The 23,749-nt window shown below is 48.8% G+C and overlaps 1 protein-coding gene across 2 annotated transcripts in view; it reads left to right on the top strand.

Annotated features, from left to right (window-relative positions):
* The window catches only part of Crmp1 (collapsin response mediator protein 1), a 54,997-nt gene that overhangs the window by 2,477 nt on the left and 28,771 nt on the right, over positions 1-23,749 (top strand). Inside the window, exons 1-2 of one of the 2 annotated variants that reach the window (XM_075943722.1) lie at positions 1,354-1,487; positions 1,519-1,605. The exons of the other annotated variant lie outside the window; for it this stretch is intronic. Coding sequence (XP_075799837.1) covers positions 1,567-1,605 — 39 coding nt within the window. The 5' untranslated portion in view covers positions 1,354-1,487; positions 1,519-1,566. Of the gene's footprint in view, positions 1-1,353; positions 1,488-1,518; positions 1,606-23,749 lie in introns of those variants that run through there. 2 annotated transcript variants of the gene reach the window in all.

Genomic DNA, 23,749 nt, shown 5'->3' with positions numbered 1-23,749 from the left:
AGGAGCCACAGAACAGGGACTTAATGAGTACGGAACCCGCATCGATCTGGCTTCCAGACACTGCCCTGCGGCAGCTAATATATGCTATTTTTATCTCTGTATATGTGCGAAATTTTACCTCTGCAAGCTTCAGTTTTCTTATCTGTAAAAAGGGGGAATCATGGCTTAGTGGGTTCCCAGATATAAGCTTGTTCTTTCTGAGCCTGTAACCCCACCTGATCTCCTTCAGTAGACTAGGGAACCGTCTTTCTTCCTGTGGTGCAGCATGCCAGACCCCAGCAGGTCCCAGAGGTTTTTTTTCACGCCTCACCTTCCGTGGCAACCCGGAAGTGGAGGAGAGTGTCTATGCACAGGGTCAGTGGAGGGAATTGTGCAGGCAGGAAATGAGCTCATTGGCAGGGAAATGGCTTGCTCCTGCCTAGGGGCAGCTGCCCAATGCTTTAAGGTCTGCTGGGGCTACTCCCTCTCCATCTTTTGTCCTCTCTTAGTGAAGTTTGGCAAGCTTTGTCCTGCCTTCTTTCTTACCTCTCCCAGAGCAACATCGGGACTATGGGTCCTCTGGGCTTTAAATACTCACATGAGAGATAGGAAACCCGCCTTTTCCCCCTGTCCCCAGAGCTGTGGAGACCTTGGTGTCAGTTCTAGCTTTCCAAGCACTCATAGTCAAGCTACTGGTCACAATGACAGGACACTGAGCCCATTATGACCCATGGATTCTGGCTGCCCTAGTCCTTTTTGCTGCAATGCCTCTGAGCGGGAATGGAAATGGAGAGGGTCAAGAGAGAGGTGAAGACCCTGGAGATGGGCCCAGAAAAATGAGTAAATGAGTACACCTTGACTAAGGTGGACTACTTAAGGGTACAGCGTGAAAGAATGCTTGGGTTTGGGTATGGAAAAGGCCCATTCAGGGGATGGAGAAACAGAGACCATGAAAAGAATGGTGGGGAGCGGGGGAGGGGGGGAAATCCTTGAGCGCGACCCTAAAGGGCCAAGGATGCTTCCAGAAATTAGGGAGAGTGTTGGCTCCCGGTCTACTCTCCCTTCCAAACACAGGTTACCGGCAGAGACTCAGAGACACCTGTGGCTTTGCCCAAAGCCTTTGCCCGTGCGCCCGAAGGCCATTCCTTGCTTTTAAAAACACTGAAAAGCAGATTCTCCTAGTTGCGCGAGCAATGCCGGGGCTCAGGCGAGGGCGCTGGGCGGGGGTCGGGGGCGGAGTGGGGGAGATCGGAAGGGAAGCGCTTCCTGGTTCGAGCCGTGAGGGGCGAATCCGGTTCTGCTGCCGCCACCGGGAGGAGCTGTCTGTCTTCAGCGCCCTCCTCTCGCCCTGCCTCTCCCTCCTCCTCCCGCCCTCCTTGCCAAGCCGGGAGGTGCAGGCAGCCGGAGCAGCGGCGGCGGGCCGAGCAGCGGGGAGTGGGCAGCGGTGGTCGCCGAGCTTCTGTCCTTTCCTCCATCCCTTCTGGGCCTTTGTCGCTGCTCCCACGAGTAGCGCCGCCGGGAGAGAGCCGGGTAGGGCGTCAGACAGTCGGCAGCTCCAGAAGCTAGGTGGAGGGCTCCAGGGGGGCCATGTCTCATCAGGGGAAGAAGAGCATCCCGCACATCACGGTAAGCGCCCCCGCCCTGCCGCGGTGCTTTGTGGCCTGGGGGTGGTCGCCATCAGGGTCCAGACCCGTGGGGGGACCGCAGGGGCGCCCCGGAGGCTTCCCTGCGTCGCCGCGAGTGGGGCGGGGCCCGTCTCGCCGAGGCCGCCCCCTCCCCCTCTGGGGACAATGAGGGGGAGCCCCTCATGGCAGGGCGGGGCTGGAGTCTCCGGTCCCTCTCCCCGCGGGCGTGCAGCCCCCTCCCTCTGCGGGATGTGCCGGGAGGATGGCGTGGCCGGGAGGACGTGGAGCTGAACAAAAGAGGGAGGGGCGCGGGGTCCCAGCCCCCTCCCTTGGCCTCACGCTAGGATGGAGGAGGTTTGCCTGGCCTAGTGCACCTGGTTCCTGCAGCACCCCTCCCTTGCACCTTGCAGCCTGCAGAGGAAGGAAAAAGATGCGGTTCATCACTCTTCGTTAACTGATGGGTGGAAGGCCGGAATTGGAGCTGCGCCATGATGGAGAGTCACCTCTCCCATGTCTCACTGCAGCTAAAAATATCCCAGTGATCCACACCGGCAGCTGCGGCTTCTTAAGGGTTAACCGCAAAGGCTGAGCTGCCCGAAAATGGGGTAGTAGTGTAGGCTGAACATCTGGGCTGTGTCCCTGGGTGTGGCCGGAAACAAAGGAGCCCTGATCTCTAGAAGCTTTGTCTAGGCTGGGATCTAAGGGTGATGAGGTCAGAAGCTACATCCTCCACTGAGTTCCTGCCTGGTGTTAGAACCAGCACACAGTTGCCCAGAGATGGCAGCCCAGAGCCTGGGGTGGCAATGCTGGAGCATCCTGGTGCTGGGAGGCGGGATTCCCAGAGCTGGCATTCCCAGGGGTAATCTTGAGGTTTGAAGGTGGAGACTCGGCTTGATTCATGCAGGGTTCTGGCTCAGGGGCAGTTCCAGGGCCCCTGCAAGGCAGCTTCTGGTTAGAGGTGGGTGCTGACTTTTCCTAGGGAGCTGTCAAATGTGCTAGTTTTATGGTCCGAGGGAGGTCCTTTCAGGGAAGCGCTGCTGTGAAGCAGGGGGAGGCTGGAAAATAGGCTGTGAGTATGGGTGAGAAGGAGGGTGGGAGAAGACTTGGTTCCCTGTCTGGCTTTCACCCCTCCTGAACCCAGCTTCAGCTCTCACCAGCAGAACTCTGCTGCGTTCCTATCTACAGAAGTGACTCTATGGAGGCAGAACCATATCTATCCATTTTGTAAGCCCTGTAGATGGGAGAGGTCCTTGGAGGGAATGTGGTGGCCATTTGGGAGACAATGAGGGAAGAAAGCCTGGGATTATTGGAGCAGGTTCCTGCGGGGAAGGCCTGCTGATCTTGGGCCCCTGCCAGGGGAACTAAGGCAGATGATAAGGTGGGCCTGGTGCAGGGACTAATGAGTCAATAGCTTGGGTCCCTCTGTGTTGTGTGCTCCTAGCAGATCTAAGGGTGCCAGTGTCTCAGGTTGAAGTCCAACAGATGGCTGCTAGGCAGGTCTGTGGGAAGGGCTCCTTTGGAGTCATTCCTATGGCTCTCAGTCTGTTGAGCTGCAGGGCCATCCTGCTGTGACCTTCTGCAGTGAAGATGAAGGGCTCAGCCTTGACACCAGATGGCTGTGGGTATGTGTCCTGCGATGGTGGCTTTTTGAGCCCCAGTGCTTTGCTATCCATAGCAGGTACCCCCACAAGACTCATGAGCAGCCTGGCCATCCTGGCAGAGTTGTTAGTGTATTGGCACCCTTGACTTACGAAAGGGTACTGCTGGCCTGTCTGCTGCTTTAATCCTTTATGCAAAGTAGACGATTAGCCTGTGGGACAATCGCAGAGATGTTCTGCTAACCTCAGGAGTGGTTCCAGCAAGTATGGTGAGGAGAGATGCAGAAAGGGTATCTCAGTTACTTAAAAAGGCCTATGAGAAGGCACTTGTTCCTTTGAAGCACATTGTCTGCCCCAACCACAAAAATTTGTGGTTTTAAGAGGAAATAGCAAGCTTTAGAGGCTGGATATGAAGGTAAGAACCCTTTCTATACATGGGGACCTTTACTAATGGTACATAGGCTGTGATGGGGGATCAGATCCCCTTTTAAAATGCCACTGTGGCTTTCTAGATGCTACAGCCCTCACCCGCCCCCCAGCAGCCACTGGGTAGTTTATAACAAGTGCCTGGTCTCTGCCAGACATAGGGACAGTGGGAAGGAAATGGCCTTAGCTCCCACAGTTAGCAATAATTGACATCCAATCCACAAATGGCCATAAAAGGTGGGTATAGTGAAGGGGAGTAAGGAGTGTGCAGGTGACTTCAGCAGGTATGTAAAGGACGGGGGCCAAAGGAGGTGGCTCTTGGAGGAGGCAGGAGAAAAGCCAGTATTATGGGTTCCCACCTCAGCTGCCGTGTGGCTTTTCTGCACACTGAAAGCAAACCTTGGAAAAGTCAAAGGTGCTTCAGTCAGCCTGAGGAGAATCTTGAGGTGCAGGAAGGCTCAAGATTCAGGGCACAGAAGCAAGCAGAGAGCACAGCTGCACTCTCAGGTCCCTTTTGCAGGGTGCTGGGTCACCCCATGGGCCCATTAATTTCTCTGATGGGGAGAGATCCACAGAGATGGAGATCTAGGCTTCGGTGGGGAATCTGGAGGTGTGTACTAGAACAAGGAGCACAGGGGCACACAGGCCATGCACCTTATGGACATGAAGATGGAACTAGAAAAATGCTTTACTCTGATTGGCTATGATTTGGAGTTGTTTCTTCTTTTAAGTATCCCAATCCTTCGTGAGATGATGGACAGGTTGGCCTGATGGAGAAGGAAGATGGGAAACACACACTTAGTCTCTATCCCCAGGGGCTATCTAAAATGTTGATGAAGCTCTCTCATGGGTGGATTTTCCTGTAATGAAGAGCACAGACAGGGAGGGGGCAGTTAACATAGCTGAAGCTATTTACAGGTGCCCACTGTGTTTAGCAAGTACAGTATCTTGGGTGTGGCTCTGAGCAAACAAAGGCACTGGGCTCCCTGGCCTTGCAGAAGCTCTGGGCTCCCAGAGAAGCCACAGGGTGTGTGTGTGCTTGCTCAGCTGTGTGCAGGAGGAAGTCAGGGAGCTTGCTATGGTGCTTCTGGTTATTATTAACAATGGGACTTGCAGCCCTTGCTGTAGTCTACCGGACTCCTATTATCTTCCACACAGATCTTAGAACCATGGGAATAGGGTAGCCTTGGTATATTATCAATCATCATTGCTTCCCAAAGAGGAAACTAAGATTCAAAGGTATGCAGTGGCGGGTCAGGGTTCTTGTATCGTGCTAAGAAGGAAAGATTCATGTTCAAGTTTACATTCAAACAGGCAGAGTGAGTGGACTGTTCTGGTTGTTGAGAAAAATCATTGGGTGGGCATTTTGTGGTGTGTGTTTGTATATGTGAATATATGGCGGTGTGAAAATGTGTGTGTGTGTGTGGTGTTTAATCAAACAGTGAAGGCAGGGAAGAAACTCATATTAGGATGGAGTTGTGACTCTAATATAAAACATATGGGGAAAATAGAAACAAAAAAAGCAGCCTTTGAAGCATGTGGCTGTCTATCTCAAAGGGGACCTTCATCTAGAGTAGCTGTTCACTTATTCCCTGAGTCTTTGCAAAAAGGATTTGGAGACTTGCACAATTTGGAAAATCATTTGGAAGCCACATACCAGCACTAAGGACCCAGGAAGAGCAGAGGACAGCACAGCAGGGCCACCGTGGGCTGATCTGAGCTTTAGCCATCCACGACAGAGGCAGAAATCCCAATAATGTAAAGTTTATGGGCAGGAAGAGGTGAGCCAAATTCTAAGAAAAAATATTTCTATTATGACCAAATTCTTTTTTTTTGTCTTTTTTATTTACATTTTTTTCATTTTATATACTAGCCCCAGTTCCCCTTCCTTATCCTGCTTCCCTGTCTCCTCCTATCCCATTCCCATCTACTCTTCAGAGGGGCAATGCCTCCCTTGGGGAGTCAACAAAGTTTGGCAGACCAAAAACACCAAATTCTTAAGGAGGTTTTCAGAAGGGACACAGAAGTGATGGCAGTTTTGAACACCCGTTCTTTTAATTTTTTAAAAATTTTTTTTGACGCAGGATCTATCTCACTTTGTATGTAGCCTAGGCTATCCTATAACTCGCTTTGTAGCTCAGGCTAACCTTTATTATCAATGCTCTTGCTTAGTCTTCCCAAGTGCTGAGATTCCAGGCATGAATTCCTTATAACAGTTCTGATACTTCAGGCATAAATTCCTTGTAACCGTTCTGATATTTCAGGCATGAATTCCTTGTAACAGTTGCTTCATGGGTTCATTACAAAGTGAACTTGGCCAGTGGTTATGGAACACATTCAGTGTAATACTCCCAAGAGTTCCTAGCACATAGCAAGTATCTAACAGGTCAGACACAGCTCCTTATTCATTCACCCTGAGGAACTAGAAATTTGAATTTTACCTTAGCGACTAGTACTGTTCAAACAGTGACGGTGCAGGATTCCTTACCAAGTTGGCCATCAAAGTGACAAAGTGCACACGCCTGAAACACCTTTATAGTCGCTAAAGGACAGGTTGGCTCAGAGCATGCCAGGGGAATTCTAAGACAAGGATCAGGCCGTGGTACTGGCTAGAAGCCACAGAAGTTCATGGGTTTCACAGAAACAAACAAGAATTTGATTGCTGGACACAAGGATGGAACAGCACTGATGAGATCTGTGTTGGGAGGAGAGAACCGTCACCCAAAGAAGGTGAAGAGTTTTACACAGAAGAATCAGAAGGTGAGGGACTTGAGAGAGATCCAAATTCCCAGGCAACTGAGGATGCTTCAAGGCTGTGGAGGTTGGAGTGTGCCCGAGGTAATAGAAATGACACAGACTCCAAGGAGACGTCTGCTCCTGGTCAAGTCACTTACTCTTCTTAGATAGTGAATTCCTTTTCTTAGTGTGATATAGGTGAAGTGGTTGAGACTCAGTGTTACAGTGTACAATTCTGAAGCCCTATGGGTCATAGGAAGACACTGAAGGATGCTGTGTTAAAAGAAAACAGTGATGATTCTGAAGTCAGGATTTCTGGGCTTGAATCTTCAGAGTCAACACAGTCTCTCTATCCATCAATCTTTCTCTATGTTCATCTATAAAATAAGACTAGTAATACCAGTCACCATGGGTCCCCTCTCCTCGATCACTAGCTGAAAAACCATGTAAGGTTTGTAAGAGTTTCTGCACAGAGTAAACACCGTATGGGGTAGCTGTCAGCACAATCACTATGGGGCAGTGTATTGGTCAGTGTTGTGCAACAGTACAAAACCCCAAGATCCAGCTCATACCACAGGCCTTGCTGCTGTGAGAAGGTGCATCTGCCCCATGTATCTTTCCACATTGAGACCCAGGCTGGAGGAGGAGCAGAGCGTGCTGACTGGAAGCTACCTAAAAGGCCTTTAGCATCTTCTGCCCCATCATGGCATGTATCATATATATCATGCAATATTTCAAGTCATAGGGCTGAGCCTCAAGTTGGGATAAACCTGAAGTCAGTTTCCTGGAGGTGACTAGAGGATTTCATGGGCCAGTTCTGGTGTCAAAGAGATACTTATAATCGTCTGTTGAAACCATGCTGACCTTGTTGTGCAAATATATGTGTGATGGGGAAAAGGCTCAGTGATGATTCTTAGGTGGGGCTGGTTCGAAGGGCAGTTAGCAGTATAGGTTGGCATGGCAGTGCGAGGCAAGGGCCAGGTGTAGAGAAGGAACCACTTAGAGGTGTAGAAGAGACCCTACAGAAAGGAAGCTCGTGGGAGTGGTGTGGTGTGGTGCGCTAGAACCATCCCCAACTGAACTGTGGGTCAGCGACAAAGTTTACGGAGTGTTTTAACAACATCTGTCTTAGAGTTCTGAGCACTCCCAGGTGCTGAGTAGAGCCTGGTTTGCTGCTGTGAGCAAAAACGAAGCATCTGGTGCTGACAAGACAAAGAAGCCTCAGAGGACGTCCTCCTTCCCACAGGACCAAGGAGAACTAGGTCGGCAGCAGACAGTGGGATGGTGTTGAAGGGCAAGTCTGTGCAGTCATTGCTGCTAAGGGCCTCAGAGATAAGGAAACATGGCTGCCAACCTAGCTGGTGGTGATGCTTTTTAAAAAAGAACACTTCAGGAGTGTTTCTGGGTTTTAGACTATTTGACCATATTTCCTGGTTAGACTGAGAGAACCCCATTTCCCTGGGTGTGATGTCTAGATCGCAAGTTTTGCTCTAAGCTAATGCAACTGTGAATCAGTGCTGGTTGGTGGTTCACACTGTGGGGTGGGAGCTGGGATACTTGACAGGGAACGTGATTCAGCACTCACAAGTGGGGCTGGGGGGTGGCTCAGTGTGTAAAATGCTTGCCACACAGCATGAGGCTCTGAGTCTGTATCCCTAACTCCTGAAAAGACTGGGTGTGGTGCACACATCTGTAACTCCAGCTGGGCGGGGGAGGGGTGATGAGGAGGGACACTGGGTGGTGAGATAAGAAGATCCCCAGAGCTCACTGGCCAGCCAGCCTAACCAAATCCATGAGTGACAGGTTCCGTGTGAGACCCGATCTTAAAGAATATGGTGGAGAGAAATTGAGGAAGATGGGTCACAGCATCGTCTGACTCTCCACATGAATGTGTTCTGATGGACACGAGCACGCGTCCACATGAACACATTTGCATAACATACACATATCAGAAAGCAAGAGCAAACAGGTGAAATGAAGACCTTGGTGCCCGAGGCTGTGTGAACTCCCAGTCCCATGGGCTTTACTCAGCCCTCTGCTGCAGGAACCTAGTGCTCCCTCCTTGGGTAGGATTGCTCTCTCTAGCATTCTGCCTTTGCCAGGAAGATCTACTCTCTAAGGAGCCCTTCATCCTGGGGTGGGAGCTGTGGGCTCTTTGGTTAGTTTCTCACGTCCATATGTTCCACATAAGCACACAAAGGACTGAGAGAGTCACCCCTTCATTTGCCAGTCACCTAAGGGACTCCTTACTGTGTGGGGGGATGGATGAGTCCACACGGTAAGCCATGCTTCTCAGCTGAGTGAGCTTTTAGCTGCCCCTGCATGGATTCTCCTTAAGGCCTGTCTGGGCTTAGCTCTGGGCTAGTTTGCACCATGGAGGCTCTTTTAGAGTGAAACCTTGGCAGTAGGGAGAGGACAGATCTGCTTTGCCAGGGGGCTTTGCTGGCTTTCGGAACTGTTCACGTTCAAGTGGGACCATGTGCGTATGAGAGGACTCAGTGGATCTGATACAGAACCTAACCACGTAGAGCAAGCACGTGGCTGCTCAAGGGATGTAGTCCCCATCCTCAGACCAGGCTGGTATGCACACATGTGCAGGCATACGTGTTGCTGGAGATTGAACTCAGAGTGTCAGGCACGCTAGGCAAGGTCTCTACCACCATGCTATATCCTTAGCAGAAAGGTGCTTTTTGTCATAACAGATCCTGAAGGCTCAAGTCCTAGCACAATCTTCACAAATATTTGCATTCTGTAAACTCTACATTGAAGGGAATCTTATAAACTTGGGGAGGTTTTCTGTGTTTGTGTAGAAAATGCCTGACATGATTTATTCTCCTAGCTCATGCAGGGATTTCGAATGCCTTCTCCTAGAATCTTTACAGTTACAGGAGGTCACTGCCTCACACACAGCTGGGTTAGCTCTGGGACAATTCTGTGTGGCAGGTGTTTCTTTTGTGATGTGCCCGTGGTTGGCCCTGATAAATTACCCAGTGCTCTTCTCTCCTGCTGTTCACAACACTGGGGAGCTGTTCTTCAACACTAGGGCCTTCTTTTCTCCAACCACCTCCTCTATCCTTTCTCTGTGCCAAGAACAGCGTCGTGTTCGGCTTCTCTTCTTCTCTGTCCCAGTTTGCTTTCTGTTGCTGTGATGAGACACTCTAACCAAAAGCAATTTAGGGAAGGAAAGGGTTTGTGTTTGGCTTACACTTCCAAGTCATGGTCCATCACTGAGGGAAGTCAGGACAAGAACCAGAGCAGCAAATCGAAGGCAGGTTTGGTTGCTACTCTATTTAGTGTTAGCTCTTACAAGGGAAGTCACGCACAGCCAAGGATATACAACAAGACCCATGAAGGTACACTGAGTGCTGGCTTACCCACAGGCTCATGATACAGCCCAGGACCACCTGCCCAGGGGATGATACCCTCACAGTGGGCTGGGCCCTTCCACATAGATTAACAAGACAATCCTTCATCTACATGTCCACAGGCCTGTCTGATCTTGGCAGTCCCTTGATTGAGGACTGAGACTCCTCACTCTAGGTATGTCAAATTGACAGTGAAAGCTACAGGGTCCCCACCCTCTTTTTTTCTTTTCACTAAATTTTATTTCTGGGCATAATATAGTAATATGAATCCAAAATTGAACTTGAATGATTTGGCACTGATTTTTAAAGAACAAACAAGGAAAATTCCTCCTACTTCCTCAAATGCCTGGATGCAGATGTGTGACCTGGAATCCTGGATCTCCTGGGCTGATGTTCAGTGTGTGGGCAGCTTGTGGGCTTCTAGATCTTCAGGCAATCCCATGAGGCCAGATCTCTGACTGCCTCCATCTACAGAGGAGGAGCACAGCCTGCAGAGGTGACATGGGGGTGGGGTGGGTCTCAGAACCAAGTGGAGGATCTGTCTTCTAGGAAATAAGGCAGATAAAGCTGAGCTGAAAGATGGAACACCCTGAATATGCAGCCAAAGGTACAGACCTCTCACTGGGGGAGCTCCACAGGGTGCTAGAGCCAGGCCACTGGGATGGGGATGGGGAGGCAAAGATCTGCAGGGTGAGCAGACCTGGCAAGTAGCCCACCCTTCTGGGATGTCACAAACAAAGACACGGTGGCTTTAGTAGGTAAGTATAATGGCTCTCATGGAGGACCCTCCCAGGGTCCCGTGGATGGAGTCGCCCCTGAAAGGTTGTGGGTTGAGGTCAGACCATTGGATTTGTGCTTCAGAAAGCCGCTCTGGTGTCACATGGTAGAAACGAGAGACTTGGCAGGGAGACAGGTGTGAGGGTCAGCCCAGGCTGGGTGCAGTAGGAGGTGGAAGCATCAGATGGTGTGGGGACCTTCCCCATGTGGACAAGACGGTGCTAGGTCCCAGGTATGTTGTGTTTGCTGTGTTGGAAACTTGATCCTCAGTGTATTGTGTTGGACACGAGTCTCATAAGAAATAATAAGGGAAGTGAGCCTAACAGAAAGTGATGATGCCACGAAGCTGCACCCTTCTGAGTGGACCAGTGTAGCCGTCATGGAGATGGGCTACAAGAGGGAGCTGTGCACACCCTTGGCTCGTCATGTTCCTGGCCCTTCTGTTTTCATCTCAGATGATAGCACACTGATCCTGTCACAGGCTCACACCAGACTCTTGGGCTTCCCAGTCTCCACAATCACAAGCAAAATAAACTTGTACTGGTTAATAAGCCACAGTCTCGTGTGTTCTGTGACCGCAGATAAGACAGGTAGAGATAGCATGTGAGATGGGAGTGGCTGAAGTTGGAAACACACATCTCTGTATGATTCAGCTCCCCACAGAAGGACTCTCTGCCACACATTGCCCACATAGCTGAACACACATCAGTCCTGTGTCATGCATGGGTACTGAAGCACAGGTTGGCACACACCTGTGACAGGGTAGGGCGGCTGGACTCTGTATGGTGTCCACGGAAAATGATGTTCTCTAGCAACACACATGTTCAGTGAGATAATGAGGCATTACTGGTGTTCTTAGCTAAGGAGGGCTCTGTGCCTAGTGTCTGACTCCCAGAGAGAGTACCCCTCAAAATGATCAAAGCTTTTTCTTTTTTCCTTATTTATTTATTTATTTATTTATTTATTTATTTATTTATTTATTTATTCATTTATTAAGGATTTCTGCCTCCTCCCCTCAACCGCCTCCCATTTCCCTCCCCCTCCCCCGATCAAGTCACCCTCCCTCATCTGCTCGAAGAGCAATCAGGGTTCCCTGACCTGTGGGAAGCCCAAGGACCGCCCACCTCTATCCAGGTCTCCTAAGGTGAGCATCCAAACTGCCTAGGCTCCCCCAAAGCCAGTACGTGCAGTAGGATCAAAAACCCACTGCGATTGTTCCTGAGTTCTCAGTATTCCTCATTGTCCTCTATGTTCAGCTAGTCCGGATTTATCCCATGCTTTTTCAGACCCAGGCAAGAAACTAGACCGTAAAAGGCTAATCAATCCAATTATAAAATGGGGCACTGAGCTGAACAGAGAATTCTCAACAGAAGAACTTCAAATGGCCAAAAGACACTTAAGGTCATGCTCAACTTTCTTAGCGATCAGGGAAATGCAAATCAAGACAACTTTAAGATACCATCTTACACCTGCCAGAATGGCTAAAATCAAAAACACCAATGATAGACTTTGCTGGAGAGGTTGTGGAGAAAGGGGGACACTCACCCATTGCTGGTGGGAATGCAAACTTGTGCAACCACTCTGGAAAGCAGTGTTTCGGTTTCTCAGGAAATTCGGAATCAACCTACCCCTGGATCCAGCAATACCACTCTTGGGAATATACCCAAGAGAGGCCCTATCATACAACAAAAGTATATGATCAAAGCTTTTTCAATGTGCCTCTTGGACCACATTCTCAGCAGAAGGTAAGCTGAAGCGTGGGGTGGGGTGTGGATAAAAACCCTGGATAAATGACACGACAGTCTATTGTTGCTTAACCTATTTAATGGGGTATGGGGTGGAGGCTCATGCACAATGAAGATATTTTTGTTCCCCCAGGAGTAAGAGAAGGGGGGAGTTACTGTATAGGAACCAAGTGGAACAAAGTTCAAATTCTGGAACCATCTCTTGGCTATGTGACTTGAGCAAACTACTTGCCTTCTCTGAGTTTTCCCATTTGTAGCAACTACTCTTGCTTCCTATGGGGATTTAAGACTTAAAAATAGAAATGGAGACCCATGTGGATTAGGCTAGGGCTACCTTTTGCAGGCACCATGAATGACCTGCCCAGTGGGGTCTTGGGAGAATGTGCCATTTTACACAGACATAATTCTGTCATTTGAGCATTTCCTGAACGTTGACCAGTACAATGGGCCTGAGATCCTGCTGTTACAGCTGTAGTTGTCATGGAAACAGGCCTGAGCTCTATTCCCTGGGGCCCATCTACATTTCTGATTCAAAAGGAAACCACCACCCTGCTTCCTTCCAGGCAAAGGAAGGGTGAGTGGGTGTTAATTAGACTGAGTCCCACACTGGTTTCCACTCCCTGGGTCTCTCCTGACTGTGGATGGAGAGGCTGCCACCAGGATAATTTGTGTGACTGAATAAACAGATGTGTGCAGCTGTGTGGCCGTACTTGCTGCTGCCAGGCAGCTTGGTGGGAGGTATGGAGGGGCTACTGATGGTAGGAACCCTGCTGAGGCAGTGTGAAGTGTTTGGGCTGTTCAGCCCACAGCCAGCCCGTGTGCTCATTCGCGGTGGTGCTGTGCTGTACTGCACAGCAAACACCCACACATGCTGCAGAAAATAACAGTGATGTTTACTACATCAGGGGTGGCAGGGGCACTGCTCATCTAGGTTTGTCTCTGGGATTCTGTCTGGGTTGGGTTTGCTCCTTCAGCATCTCATTTTGGGGTCACATGTCACATGGGTCCCGCGGGAGGCAGACTAGAGAGGACTGGCCTGAACTATCTGTGTTTGAAAGTCCTGCTTGGCTCGTGCATCCTAGTCTGTCCTCTTGCTGGTCAAACCTATTCACAGGGCTGGTCCACAGCCATCACAAAGCATGACTGGTGTGTGTGTGTGTGTGTGTGTGTGTGTGTGTGTGTGTGGTGTCACGATTCAGAGTTAAAGTCGTAACCTGCTGCAGAGTTGACACCCAAAGATCTGGGGATGTTCAGTGACGTCCTTTGTTACTTACATCTGGACAGCAAGAATTTTGCTAAAAGCACCTGGCATGAAATTTTTACCAGGTCACTCAGAGTAGTTGGAGGCTAGGAAGTAGGACTGGTGCTGTGCTGTGGTCTGTCCGTCTGTCTGTCTATTGATCTCTCTCTCTCTCTCTCTCTCCCCCTTTCTCTCTCCCTCTCTCTCTGCGTATGTGTGAACACCTATATACCTTATCAAAGTTTGGAGATTTGGATGTGAGCCTTGCTCACTGGTAGGATCTGGAGGGTTAATAACTTTCTAATTCCAGCTCCACTTTCCCCTTTTCATAAGAGAAATCAACTCCACTTGTGTTCATTTCCTGACAGGTGTATTTCCTCTAAGATAGGGCCTCCTTGGTCTCTGTGAGGGTAGTTTCCATGCTTGTCCCTTAAAGAGGAAGTCCCACCCCCTTCCTCAGAGTGGGAGCGATTGCTCAGCTACCCCATCTTTGTCTTCCTCTCTTTCCTGCTTGTGAATCCGGGAGCCTTCCCAGAATCTGTGACTTGAGGACCAATGATGACATTCAATCACTGACCCCAGTGGCCAACCTCAGCATTAGCTGAGGAAGGGGCCCCATATACACCCTTTGGAGAATTAAAATGCTGAAAGGGAGATTTGGCAATATTTGAAGCTGACAACGTCCATCATTAAACAAGCCATTTTTACTTTAGTTCATCATTAAACATGCCATTTTTACTTTAGTTCTTTGGGGATGTAAAAATTAAAAGAATTTCTAGTCAGCCCGGATAGAAAACTAACAAGGACCTGCAGTGCTGAATGAGGTGGGGGAGAGAAGGATCTCCAGGTTTGGGAAGCCTCCGTGTCCAGTGGACCATGTTTCAGTACCACGGACAGCACCATCGCCGCTCCTGGTCCAGGCTGATCCCTGAGGGCTCTGCCTGCCTACACTCTGTTTATGGAAGTGTTCACCTCCCTGCTTTTACTGCTTTGTAAATTTCCGCTCACATTTGAGAGCCCAGCCCAAGTCCCCCTCTCTGAAGACACAATCACTGTCTCTCTTGTCTAATCACGGCTTTAACGTTTTGTTAGTTTTTAGATGGGGTGGCTGACCAGCCTGTCATTTTTGGATAAATGTTAGTTAGGTAAGAATAGCACCGCTTTGCTGTGACGAGTCCCAGATCATAGTGGGTTTTTGTGCATTTTCTGATAGCTGCCTTTGTGGAAAGGTTCGATTTCATCCCCACTGTGTGAGATGAGAGCTGGACCCATGGGAGATGGGATTGTGTGGTGCCTCTTGGGAACTGACATTCCGGACATTCTAGACCCGTCCCTAGCTGAGTCTTAGTGAGGATGATTTTTCTGTTATGTGGATAAGAATGCCTGAGCTCCCAAGGTCCCAATGAGGAGCAGAAGGAGGGAGAACATGAGCAAAGAAGTCGGAACCACGAGGGGTGCACCCACCCACTGAGACAGTGGAGCTGATCTATTGGGAGCTCACCAAGGCCAGCTGGACTGTGACTGAAAAAGCATGGGATAAAACCGGACTCTCTGAACGTGGTGATCAATGAGGGCTGATGAGAAGCCAAGGACAATGGCACGGGGTTTTGATCCTACTTAATGTGCTGGCTTTGTGGGAGCCTAGCCAGTTTGGATGTTCACCTTCCTAGATATGGACGGAGGGGGGAGGACCTAGGACTTACCACAGGGCAGGGAACCCTGACTGCTCTTTGGACTGGAGAGGGAGGGGGAGAGGAGTGGGGGGAGGGGGAGAAGGGTGGGAGGAGGGGGAAGGAAGTGGGAGGCTGGGATAAGGCTGAAACTTTTTTTTTTCCTTTTCTCAATAAAAAAAAAAAAAGAATGCCTGAAGTGTTGAGCTAATTCTTGTAGTAGAACTGCACAAAATACTTCTCATCTGGAGGAGGAAAAGGCCTCCTGCTAGCGTGCCCCCTCTCCAGTGGATCTGGTAGCAGATAATGTCAGAAGTCCTTCCCCTAGCCCAGGCCACACTCCGACTCACAAGACTCTTGAGAGTAGAAATGGCATTGCTGCCCATGTTCAGATAGATCCTTTTGGAAGAGGTGTTCAGCAGCCCCTACCCTCTGTGGGCCTTGCACTCCATAGGTGTCCCTCTCCAGCCAGTGGGGCAAGGGCTCCGGAGAAAGTGATGCATCTTTCTGTCTCAGCAAGTCTTTGCTGAATACTGTGTGGCCCCAGGCTAGTTCCTGGGGATGTAAGGATCCTATGCACAGGACTCTCTGGTTATAAGGTGTGAGAAGCTCAATAGTGTGTGTGTGTGTGTGTGTGTGTGTGTGTGTGTGTGTGTGTGTGCGCGCGCACACACACGTGTGTGCACATAGACAGATACAGTGCCGGGATGTTGGGAAGGCATGCATCTTACTGCAGTGATGACATGGGGGGGGGCACCCGGGCTCATTTGCTCCCCAGAAAGACTCATTCCCCCTAGTCACTTTCAGGTAGAGAGTTGTGTTTTCCCTTTTTTCTCCAACATTTTATTATTTGTCCTTAAAACTTCCTAGAAACTATGAATAGCCCAGTGGTAAGCCATTGGTGGTGTGACTATGCCATCACATTTGATTTTGCATTCTTTACTATATATCCATATTTGACATTTTTCTGAAGACCATGTCCCAGCACTCAGTTTCCGGGTTCCTTGATACATGTTGTAACCCTTTAACCTTACCTTCAGCTATTAGGAAAATATAAGATAACCAGTGACCTTTCACTTCATCTTAGTTTCCTCTCTCATGTTACCATCATGCAGAGCCCGAACTCTTTTTTGTGAAGGGCCTTCATGCCCCCAGGTCTCCGGCTGCTCTGGAGACCTCTCCATATTCCTTACTCTGAGGTTACAGTCAGCTCCCCCGTCTGCAGGTTCGGTGTATCATGCTTCAGTCAGCCACAGATGGAAAATGGCAGATGGTACTTTGCACCTGTTCTTAGCATGCACCAGCAACACCCACCCCACCCTGTTGTCTATATTCCGTAAACAGCACAGCCTAACGACGAGTGCCATGGCATCCCCATTGGATTCAGTGTTATGTGTAACCCAGGATGACATAAATATTTGGGAAGATGGAGACAGGTTGGATGTTAATACTGCACCATTTATATGAGAGAGTGAAACCCATGTGGATTGTGGCATTTGTGGGTGGTCTTAGAGCCACGTCTCTTTATATATGTGGGGGCTATACTCAGTTAAGACTCCACCCCCAGACCTCTGCTTCTCAGGCCTCTTTTCTTATGAGACTCCTTGGAGTGTAGCCTGGCTCCTTTCTTCATGGGACCCCCTTTCTCTGGAGCCTCTTTCCTCCTTTGCATGGCACTCACTCAGGCTGGGTATGAGCGTTTTCTTCTCTTGCAGGGATGCAAGTGGAGACCTCCTCCCTGCCCTCCTATCCCTCTATCATCACGACTTTGCCACACTGGGCTGCAAAGGCAGGGTAGTTAGTGTCCCTCACTAGACTGAATGCTCTTAAGGACCAAAACCTGTTTCTTTCAGCTATCCATAACCCTTCCACAAACAACTGTTTCTGCAAGTTTTTTTCTTGTGTGTGTGTAGGTGTATATGAACATGTGTATGTTATGTGCACAGAAGCCAGAAGACACCCTTGAGTGTCACGAGTGTCATTTCCCAGGTGCCACTTGTCTTTTTTAAGTCACTGACTTTGTGTGTACTTCTCTGGTTATAGTCGGTTGGCTTCCGTGAGCTGTAGGCATTTGCCTGTGTCCTCCCTGATGTGGGATGGCAGCCATGTGCCACCACTCCTGGGCTTCCTTATGTGGATTCTAGGGTTGGAACTCATGTCCTTAAGCTTGCAAGGCAATCACAGCTTTACTGACAGAGCTATCTCCTCTGCCCTTGTATCCGTTTTTACTCGTGAGGAAAAGGAGTTTTAGAACACAAAACCCTTGGATCAGAGAATATTTCCAAATTCTATCGGCTCATGAGGTGCCAAGAATTCTGAAGTGTGAAGATATTTTAAAATGTGTCAGCAGTGTGGTTTGGTGGATCCCATGTGGACAGAGAGTCCTTGAGTCTGACCTGCACCTGGGTTATTTCTGTAAAGCTGGGCCACCCATGTTCCTGGGTTTATTCTGTCTGATACACAACATTCCATGTGTCACCCACAGAAAAACATGACTGTCAAAATATTCTTCCTAGCGTGTCTTCTGTGGAAATCGTTCCACTAAATTGGCCCACCCCCACTCTGCTCATGGACAGTGTGAGTTTGAAAAGGCTTTATTAAGTTCTCCGGGGTCTTCATCATGCGTCACATGCTGGCAGGGTGAGGGTTGTCCTGAAGAGAAGCCTTGAAGAGAAGCAGGGCAGGGTTTACTGGACTTGCTGCCCCTGGGAACCCTAGTCCGTGATGGCATCTTTTGAGTGCCTGAGCTGGAGTTTTGCAGAAATGGCTCTGAAAATGGCTGTTAAGGGCTGGGGAGACGGCTCATTTGGTAAGTGCCGCCGGAGCGTAAGAGTAAATTTAGTCCTTGGAAACCACATAAAAAGCCAGACAAGGGGCATGGCTCAATTGGTAAGGGCTGGCGCAGAAGAATTTGGTTCCTGGAAGCCACATAAAAAAGCCAGACATGGTGGCGAGCCTATAATCATAGCATAGGGAAGACTGTGAGAGGGGGATTCCTGGGGCTCCTAGGCCAGACAGCCTAGCCTAATTGGAAAGGTTCAAGCCACTGAGAGACTGTCTCAAAAGAGTGAGATCAAATTAGGGGATATGATGCTCAACCTCCACACATCTGCATGCACCCACACACATGCATATGCACTTCCCCAGAAATGAACACACACACGCATACGCACATGCACGTGCACGCGCGCATGCACACACACACACACACACACACTCAGGAGGGCGGGAGAGAGAGGACTGTCAATGGCAGAGTAGCAATCATTTTCGGGAACAGAGGAAGACAGACAGATACATCAGTTCTTGCCTTGTGTATATATTTTCTTCTGCAGATTTCCTGCCTGGCACCTGGTGGTACCTCTCACGTACACTATCTGGAGTTAGATGGAGGGGTATGTTTGAGCACAGACAGGCTCTGCCACGTAACTCTGGAAGCATAGCCCAGGCTGGGGCTGACCCGGCACACTGGCACGCTATGCATTTAAATACATCCTTTCAGGCTGCGCCGGAGAAACCCACTATTAAATGTGACAAGTCAGACACTACTCCCTGCTGTGTGCCAGCTGTGGGTGACTCATGTTTGCTTGCTTTCTGGTGCTGGGAAACCTGGCTTCCCACTTGCCGGTGCTGCCTCAGCATGCAGGGTCCTGCCCTCTTCTGTCTGATGTTTGTACTGCTCTCCAGGGTCTCATGGGGTTGCAGCATCCTCGTTGCCTGCTGAATTAGGAGAATAGGACAGGAGGTTGGACTTCAGAGTGACTGACCTTGAACAAATCGCTTTAAAGACCTTTCAGACAGGAAATGGGGGCTGCCCCACACTCTTCTCCTTTTAACAAATGCTGTCATTTCTTTTCACTCCAACCTCACCCACTCATCTTTCAAGAACCAGTTCAGGTGCCTCAGGATGCCTGTCTGCCTATCGTCTTTCAGTATATCCATCCATCCATCCATCCATCCATCCATCCATCCATCCATCCAACCATCCATCCATCCATTCAACCATCCATCCATTCAACCATCCATCTATTCAACATCCATCCATCCATCCATCCATCCATCCATCCAACCATCCATCCATTCAACATCCATCCAACCATCTATCCAACCATCCATCCATTCAACCATCCATCCATCCATCCATTCAACCATCCATCCATTCAACCATCCATCCATTCAACATCCATCCATCCATCCATCCATCCATCCATCCATCCACCCATCCATCCATCCAACCATCCATCCATCCATTCAACCATCCATCCATTCAACCATCCATCTATTCAACATCCATCCATCCAACCAACCATCCATCCATTCAACATCCATCCAACCATCTATCCAACCATCCATCCATTCAACCATCCATCCATTCAACATCCATCCATCCATCCATCCATCCATCCATTCATCCATCCATCTGTCATCCTTTGATCTACCCATCCATTCATCCACCTAATAATTCATTTAGCATGCCATCCATCCTTAATTTTTCTATTCACCTTTCCTCCTTTCTTCCCTCCTTCCTTCCATAAATGGTTCTGTGATGGTTAGGCTTTACTTTCAAGTTGATACAACCTAGGATCACCCGAGAAGAGGGAAACTTAGTTGAGAAATTGCCACCATCAGATTGGCCCGTGAGCAAGTCTGTGGGGTGCTGTCTTGATTGAATGATTGATGTGGGAAGGCCCAGCCCACTGTGGGTGGCACCATCCCTAGGTCGGTATCCTGGGATAAACAGGAAAGCTAGCTGGACATAGCATAAGCCATTGAATAAGCCAATAAGTAGCTTCCCTCCATGGTTCCCGACTCTAGGTGTTGGAAGAAGGCTGCTTGTTAGTTCCCAGCTGCTTAGCCCCGAAATAACCACACAGAAACTGTATTAATTAAATCACTTCTTGACCCATTAACCCTAGCTTCTTATTGGGCTAGCTCTTACATTTTAATTTATCCCATTTCTAGTAATCTGTGTATTGCCACATGGCTGCGGCTTACTGGTTAATATTCCATCTGGCTCTGGTAGGGCCACATGACTTTTCTCTGACTCTGCCTCCTCTTTCCCAGCATTCCATTTAGTTTTCCCCACCTAGCTCTGTTCCCCTATAGCTTGCTATAGGCCAAAGCAGTTTCTTTATTAACCAATGATATTCACAGAATACAGAGGAGAATCCCCCATCACTTAGGTCCCTTCCCTGGGTTCCTGGTCTGACTTCCCTCAGTGATAGATTATAACCTGGACGTGTAAGCTGAAGTGAACATTTTCCTCTGTCAAGTTACTTTTGGCCAGTGTTTTATCGCAACAGCAGCTTGGAATCTAGTGGGGTAAGCCACACAGTAGCCAGACATGGCCCTAACCCATGTGACACACACTCTCAAAAGGGCCGGGAAAACAGAAAGCAGGTGTGGTATATAGGTTCTTCTGGCGGGTGGCAGAATGTGATGCTCTCTCAGATGATGCCGTCAGAGCAAAGTCTGAACCCATGCTTTGCTTCTGCTCAGCGAGCCCCAGCTTCCTTAGAGTGAACTCTTCACTGGGCTTACTCATCTTCTACTTCCCTGTCATAGTAGCTGCCATGGCAGAGGGACCATTAGGGCCATGGCCCTTGGAACCATCAGCTTGTCCTGAGCATTTCAGGGTTCCAGCAGGCTCCAGCTTCAACTGCACTCTGTTTAACTAGATCCACACTATATTTGGTATTTCCGCATCTGCCTCCTTTCTCTACTTCCTCTGCTGGCTTTCTAGCTTTCACTTAGAGCCTTTGTTCCCCCCAGGTGGTCCTGTCATGTCTTGCTTTAGGAGACTGGGTTCTTCCTATTCTCTGTAAAACTCTCCCTTCTCAAGGAATGGGGTTTAAGGTGCTGCTTGTGGGGAAGGCACCATGGAAACTGTAAATAAACACATGGGAAAAATGGATAGCCTCAAAACTAGCAATGGCCAAATCTTAATGCTGAAGAAAACTACTAGTGAAATGATAACACAATTATGTATCCACAAGGCAGATCGTATAGGTATTTCAAATCAGAATCATGAAGAACATGTCGTAACTTGGGAGATGCTTATGGAAAAATAAAAAGGCATTTCTCTAGTTTGCTACCTCTGGGCTCTATGTAGCCTTCGCCCTCTCCTTTCCCAATACGTTGTGTGGTCCAGCCTTCTTCGGCTTATTTATGGGCTTGAACCTGCCCTACCTAACCCCTGATGAACTTGGAAGGCCCATTCTTGCCCTCCTGACTCCCATCAACCCTGTGGCTTGTTAAACATCTACATCTCATCCATCAGCCCAGGAGAGCAGACCCAGATGCTCCCATATCCTCTGTCTTTTCAGAGTCTGACCCTGACTGTGAACTAAAAAAAATCAATCAGCCAGCATGTGGCCCATGCAGGCGGTGATGGCACAATGACCGCTATAGAGTTATAACATCAGAATGTCTGGCCCTGGACTGTGTGTGAGGGGAGAAGTTTTCATCTTTTCATTATCTTTTATTGTGTTTTGAGGATGATTATGATCATATTTAAAAAGTGGCTTAAGAAATTCTTATTTTACAAATGACCTAGTTTCTCTGACTAATGAGCAGAAGTCACAAGGGAGGAGCTAGTGCAGGCAGCAGAGAGTCAGAGAACTCAGTGCAGGAGCACGGAGGCTGCCCCCCCCCCCAAGTGGAAAGTCATTTCTGAACAAGTTAAAATTGAATATGGTCTGATGGGGGATTGGGTTAAAGGAAGCAGTATTAATCGGGTTAGTGGGAATTGCAAATTATGCTTATAGTTTATTTTAAAAGTCCTTAAAAGGGATTGGGGAGAAGGCTCAGTCGGTAAAATTCTTGCCAAGAAAGCAGAGGACCCGAGTTTGTATCCACAGCACTCACGTAAAAAGCCAGGCATGACAGAGTGTGCCTGTAACCCCAGTGCTGTGGAGGCAGAGACCGGGGGATCCCTGGAATTCACAGGCCAACCAGCCTCACCTAATTCATGAACTGCAGGTTCAGTGAACAATTCTGTCTCAAGAACTAAAGTTGAGAGTGACTGAGGAATACACCCAGTGTTGACTTAGTCTTCTGCACAGGAATGAGCAATTGTGCACACCCATGCAAACACCGCCCCTCCATGATCTGAACAGAGATGCGTCCTGTTGTAATAAGAGTGGAGGGCTACATTCCTGGCACCCAGCTGCCCGCACAGCTAGCTTTAAACCCGAAATAATTACATGGAAACTGTATTCTTTTAAACACTGCCTGGCCCATTAGTTCCAGCCTCTTATTGGCTAGCTCTTACATATTGATCTAACCCATTTCTAATAATCTGTGTAACACCACAAGGTGGCTTACCAGGAAAGATCTTAACCTGCGTCTGTCTGGAGTGGGAGAATCATGGCGACTGCCTGACTTGGTTTCTTTCTCCCAGCATTCTGTTCTGTCTACTCTGCCTACCTAATTTTCTGTCCTATTAAAGGGCCAAGGCAGTTTCTTTATTTAACCAATGAAATTAGCACAAAACAGAAGACTCTCCCCATCAATGTCCTAAGTTTCTATGGGTAGAGTTATGTGGTAATGTTGGGGTTTTGTTTAAATACTCATCAGGAGCTGATGAAACAGCTCAGCGGGTAATGGCATTTGCCACACAAGCCCCACAACCTGAGCTCAATTCCCAGAACCTGTGTAAAGGTGGAAGGGGAGAACCTGTTCCTTTAAGTTGACCTCTGACCTCCACAAGCACACAAAGTACATGCAAACACCCCTTCCCTCCCACTATTAATGAAAGTAAAACAAAAAGCTTTTAAAATATACCACCAAATCGAGAAACATTTGACAGTGGGAAATGCGGCAAGCCAAGGATGGCTGGCCATCAGACAGGGAGGAGCCATGCATGGATCTCAGGGCCTTACCCAGTGCTCTGTCTTCACGTTTTGGAGATATTTGAAGTTTTATATCAAAAGTTAAAGGGGACAGGGTGTGGCTAAGGGCACTAGCTCTCCTTTCAGAGGACTAAGATTTGATTCCCAGCATCCACGTGGCAGCTGACAACCATCTGTAACTCCAGTTCCAGGGGTCTGATACCCCAAAAGTTAAAAAAAATATATAGGTCTTTCTCTCACTAGCAATCTAACAAGTTGCATACAGTTGGTGCACAAAATATAAATGCAGGCAAAAGCCTTGTCTTAGTTACTGTTCTAGTGCTGGGAAGAGTCCCCACAACTAAGGCAACTTATAGAAGAAAGCATTTAATTGGGAGCTTGCTTATGGTCAGAGGGTACTCCATGGCCACCATAGTGGGGAGTGTGGTAGGCAGGCAGGTAGGCTTGGCTCCAGAGCTCAGGGTTACATAGTGATGTGCAAGTTGGAGGCAGAGAGAGAGAGAGAGAGAGAGAGAGAGAGAGAGCTTAGAATGCACTTTTGAAGCCTCAAAGCCCACCCCAGTGACACGCCTTCTCTGGCCAGGCCACACCTCCTAATTTTTCCTGAAACAGTTCCACTCACTAAGGACCAAGCATTCAGATGTATGAACCTATGGGGGCCATTCTTTTTCAAACCATCACAACAATGCTCATACACATAAAATATAAATAAATAAATCCTTAAATACCCCAAAAGTT

Source organism: Microtus pennsylvanicus, chromosome 12 (genome assembly GCF_037038515.1).
Source record: "Microtus pennsylvanicus isolate mMicPen1 chromosome 12, mMicPen1.hap1, whole genome shotgun sequence".
Classification (NCBI taxonomy): Eukaryota; Metazoa; Chordata; class Mammalia; order Rodentia; family Cricetidae; genus Microtus; species Microtus pennsylvanicus.
This window is presented reverse-complemented; position numbering and strand designations above follow the sequence as displayed.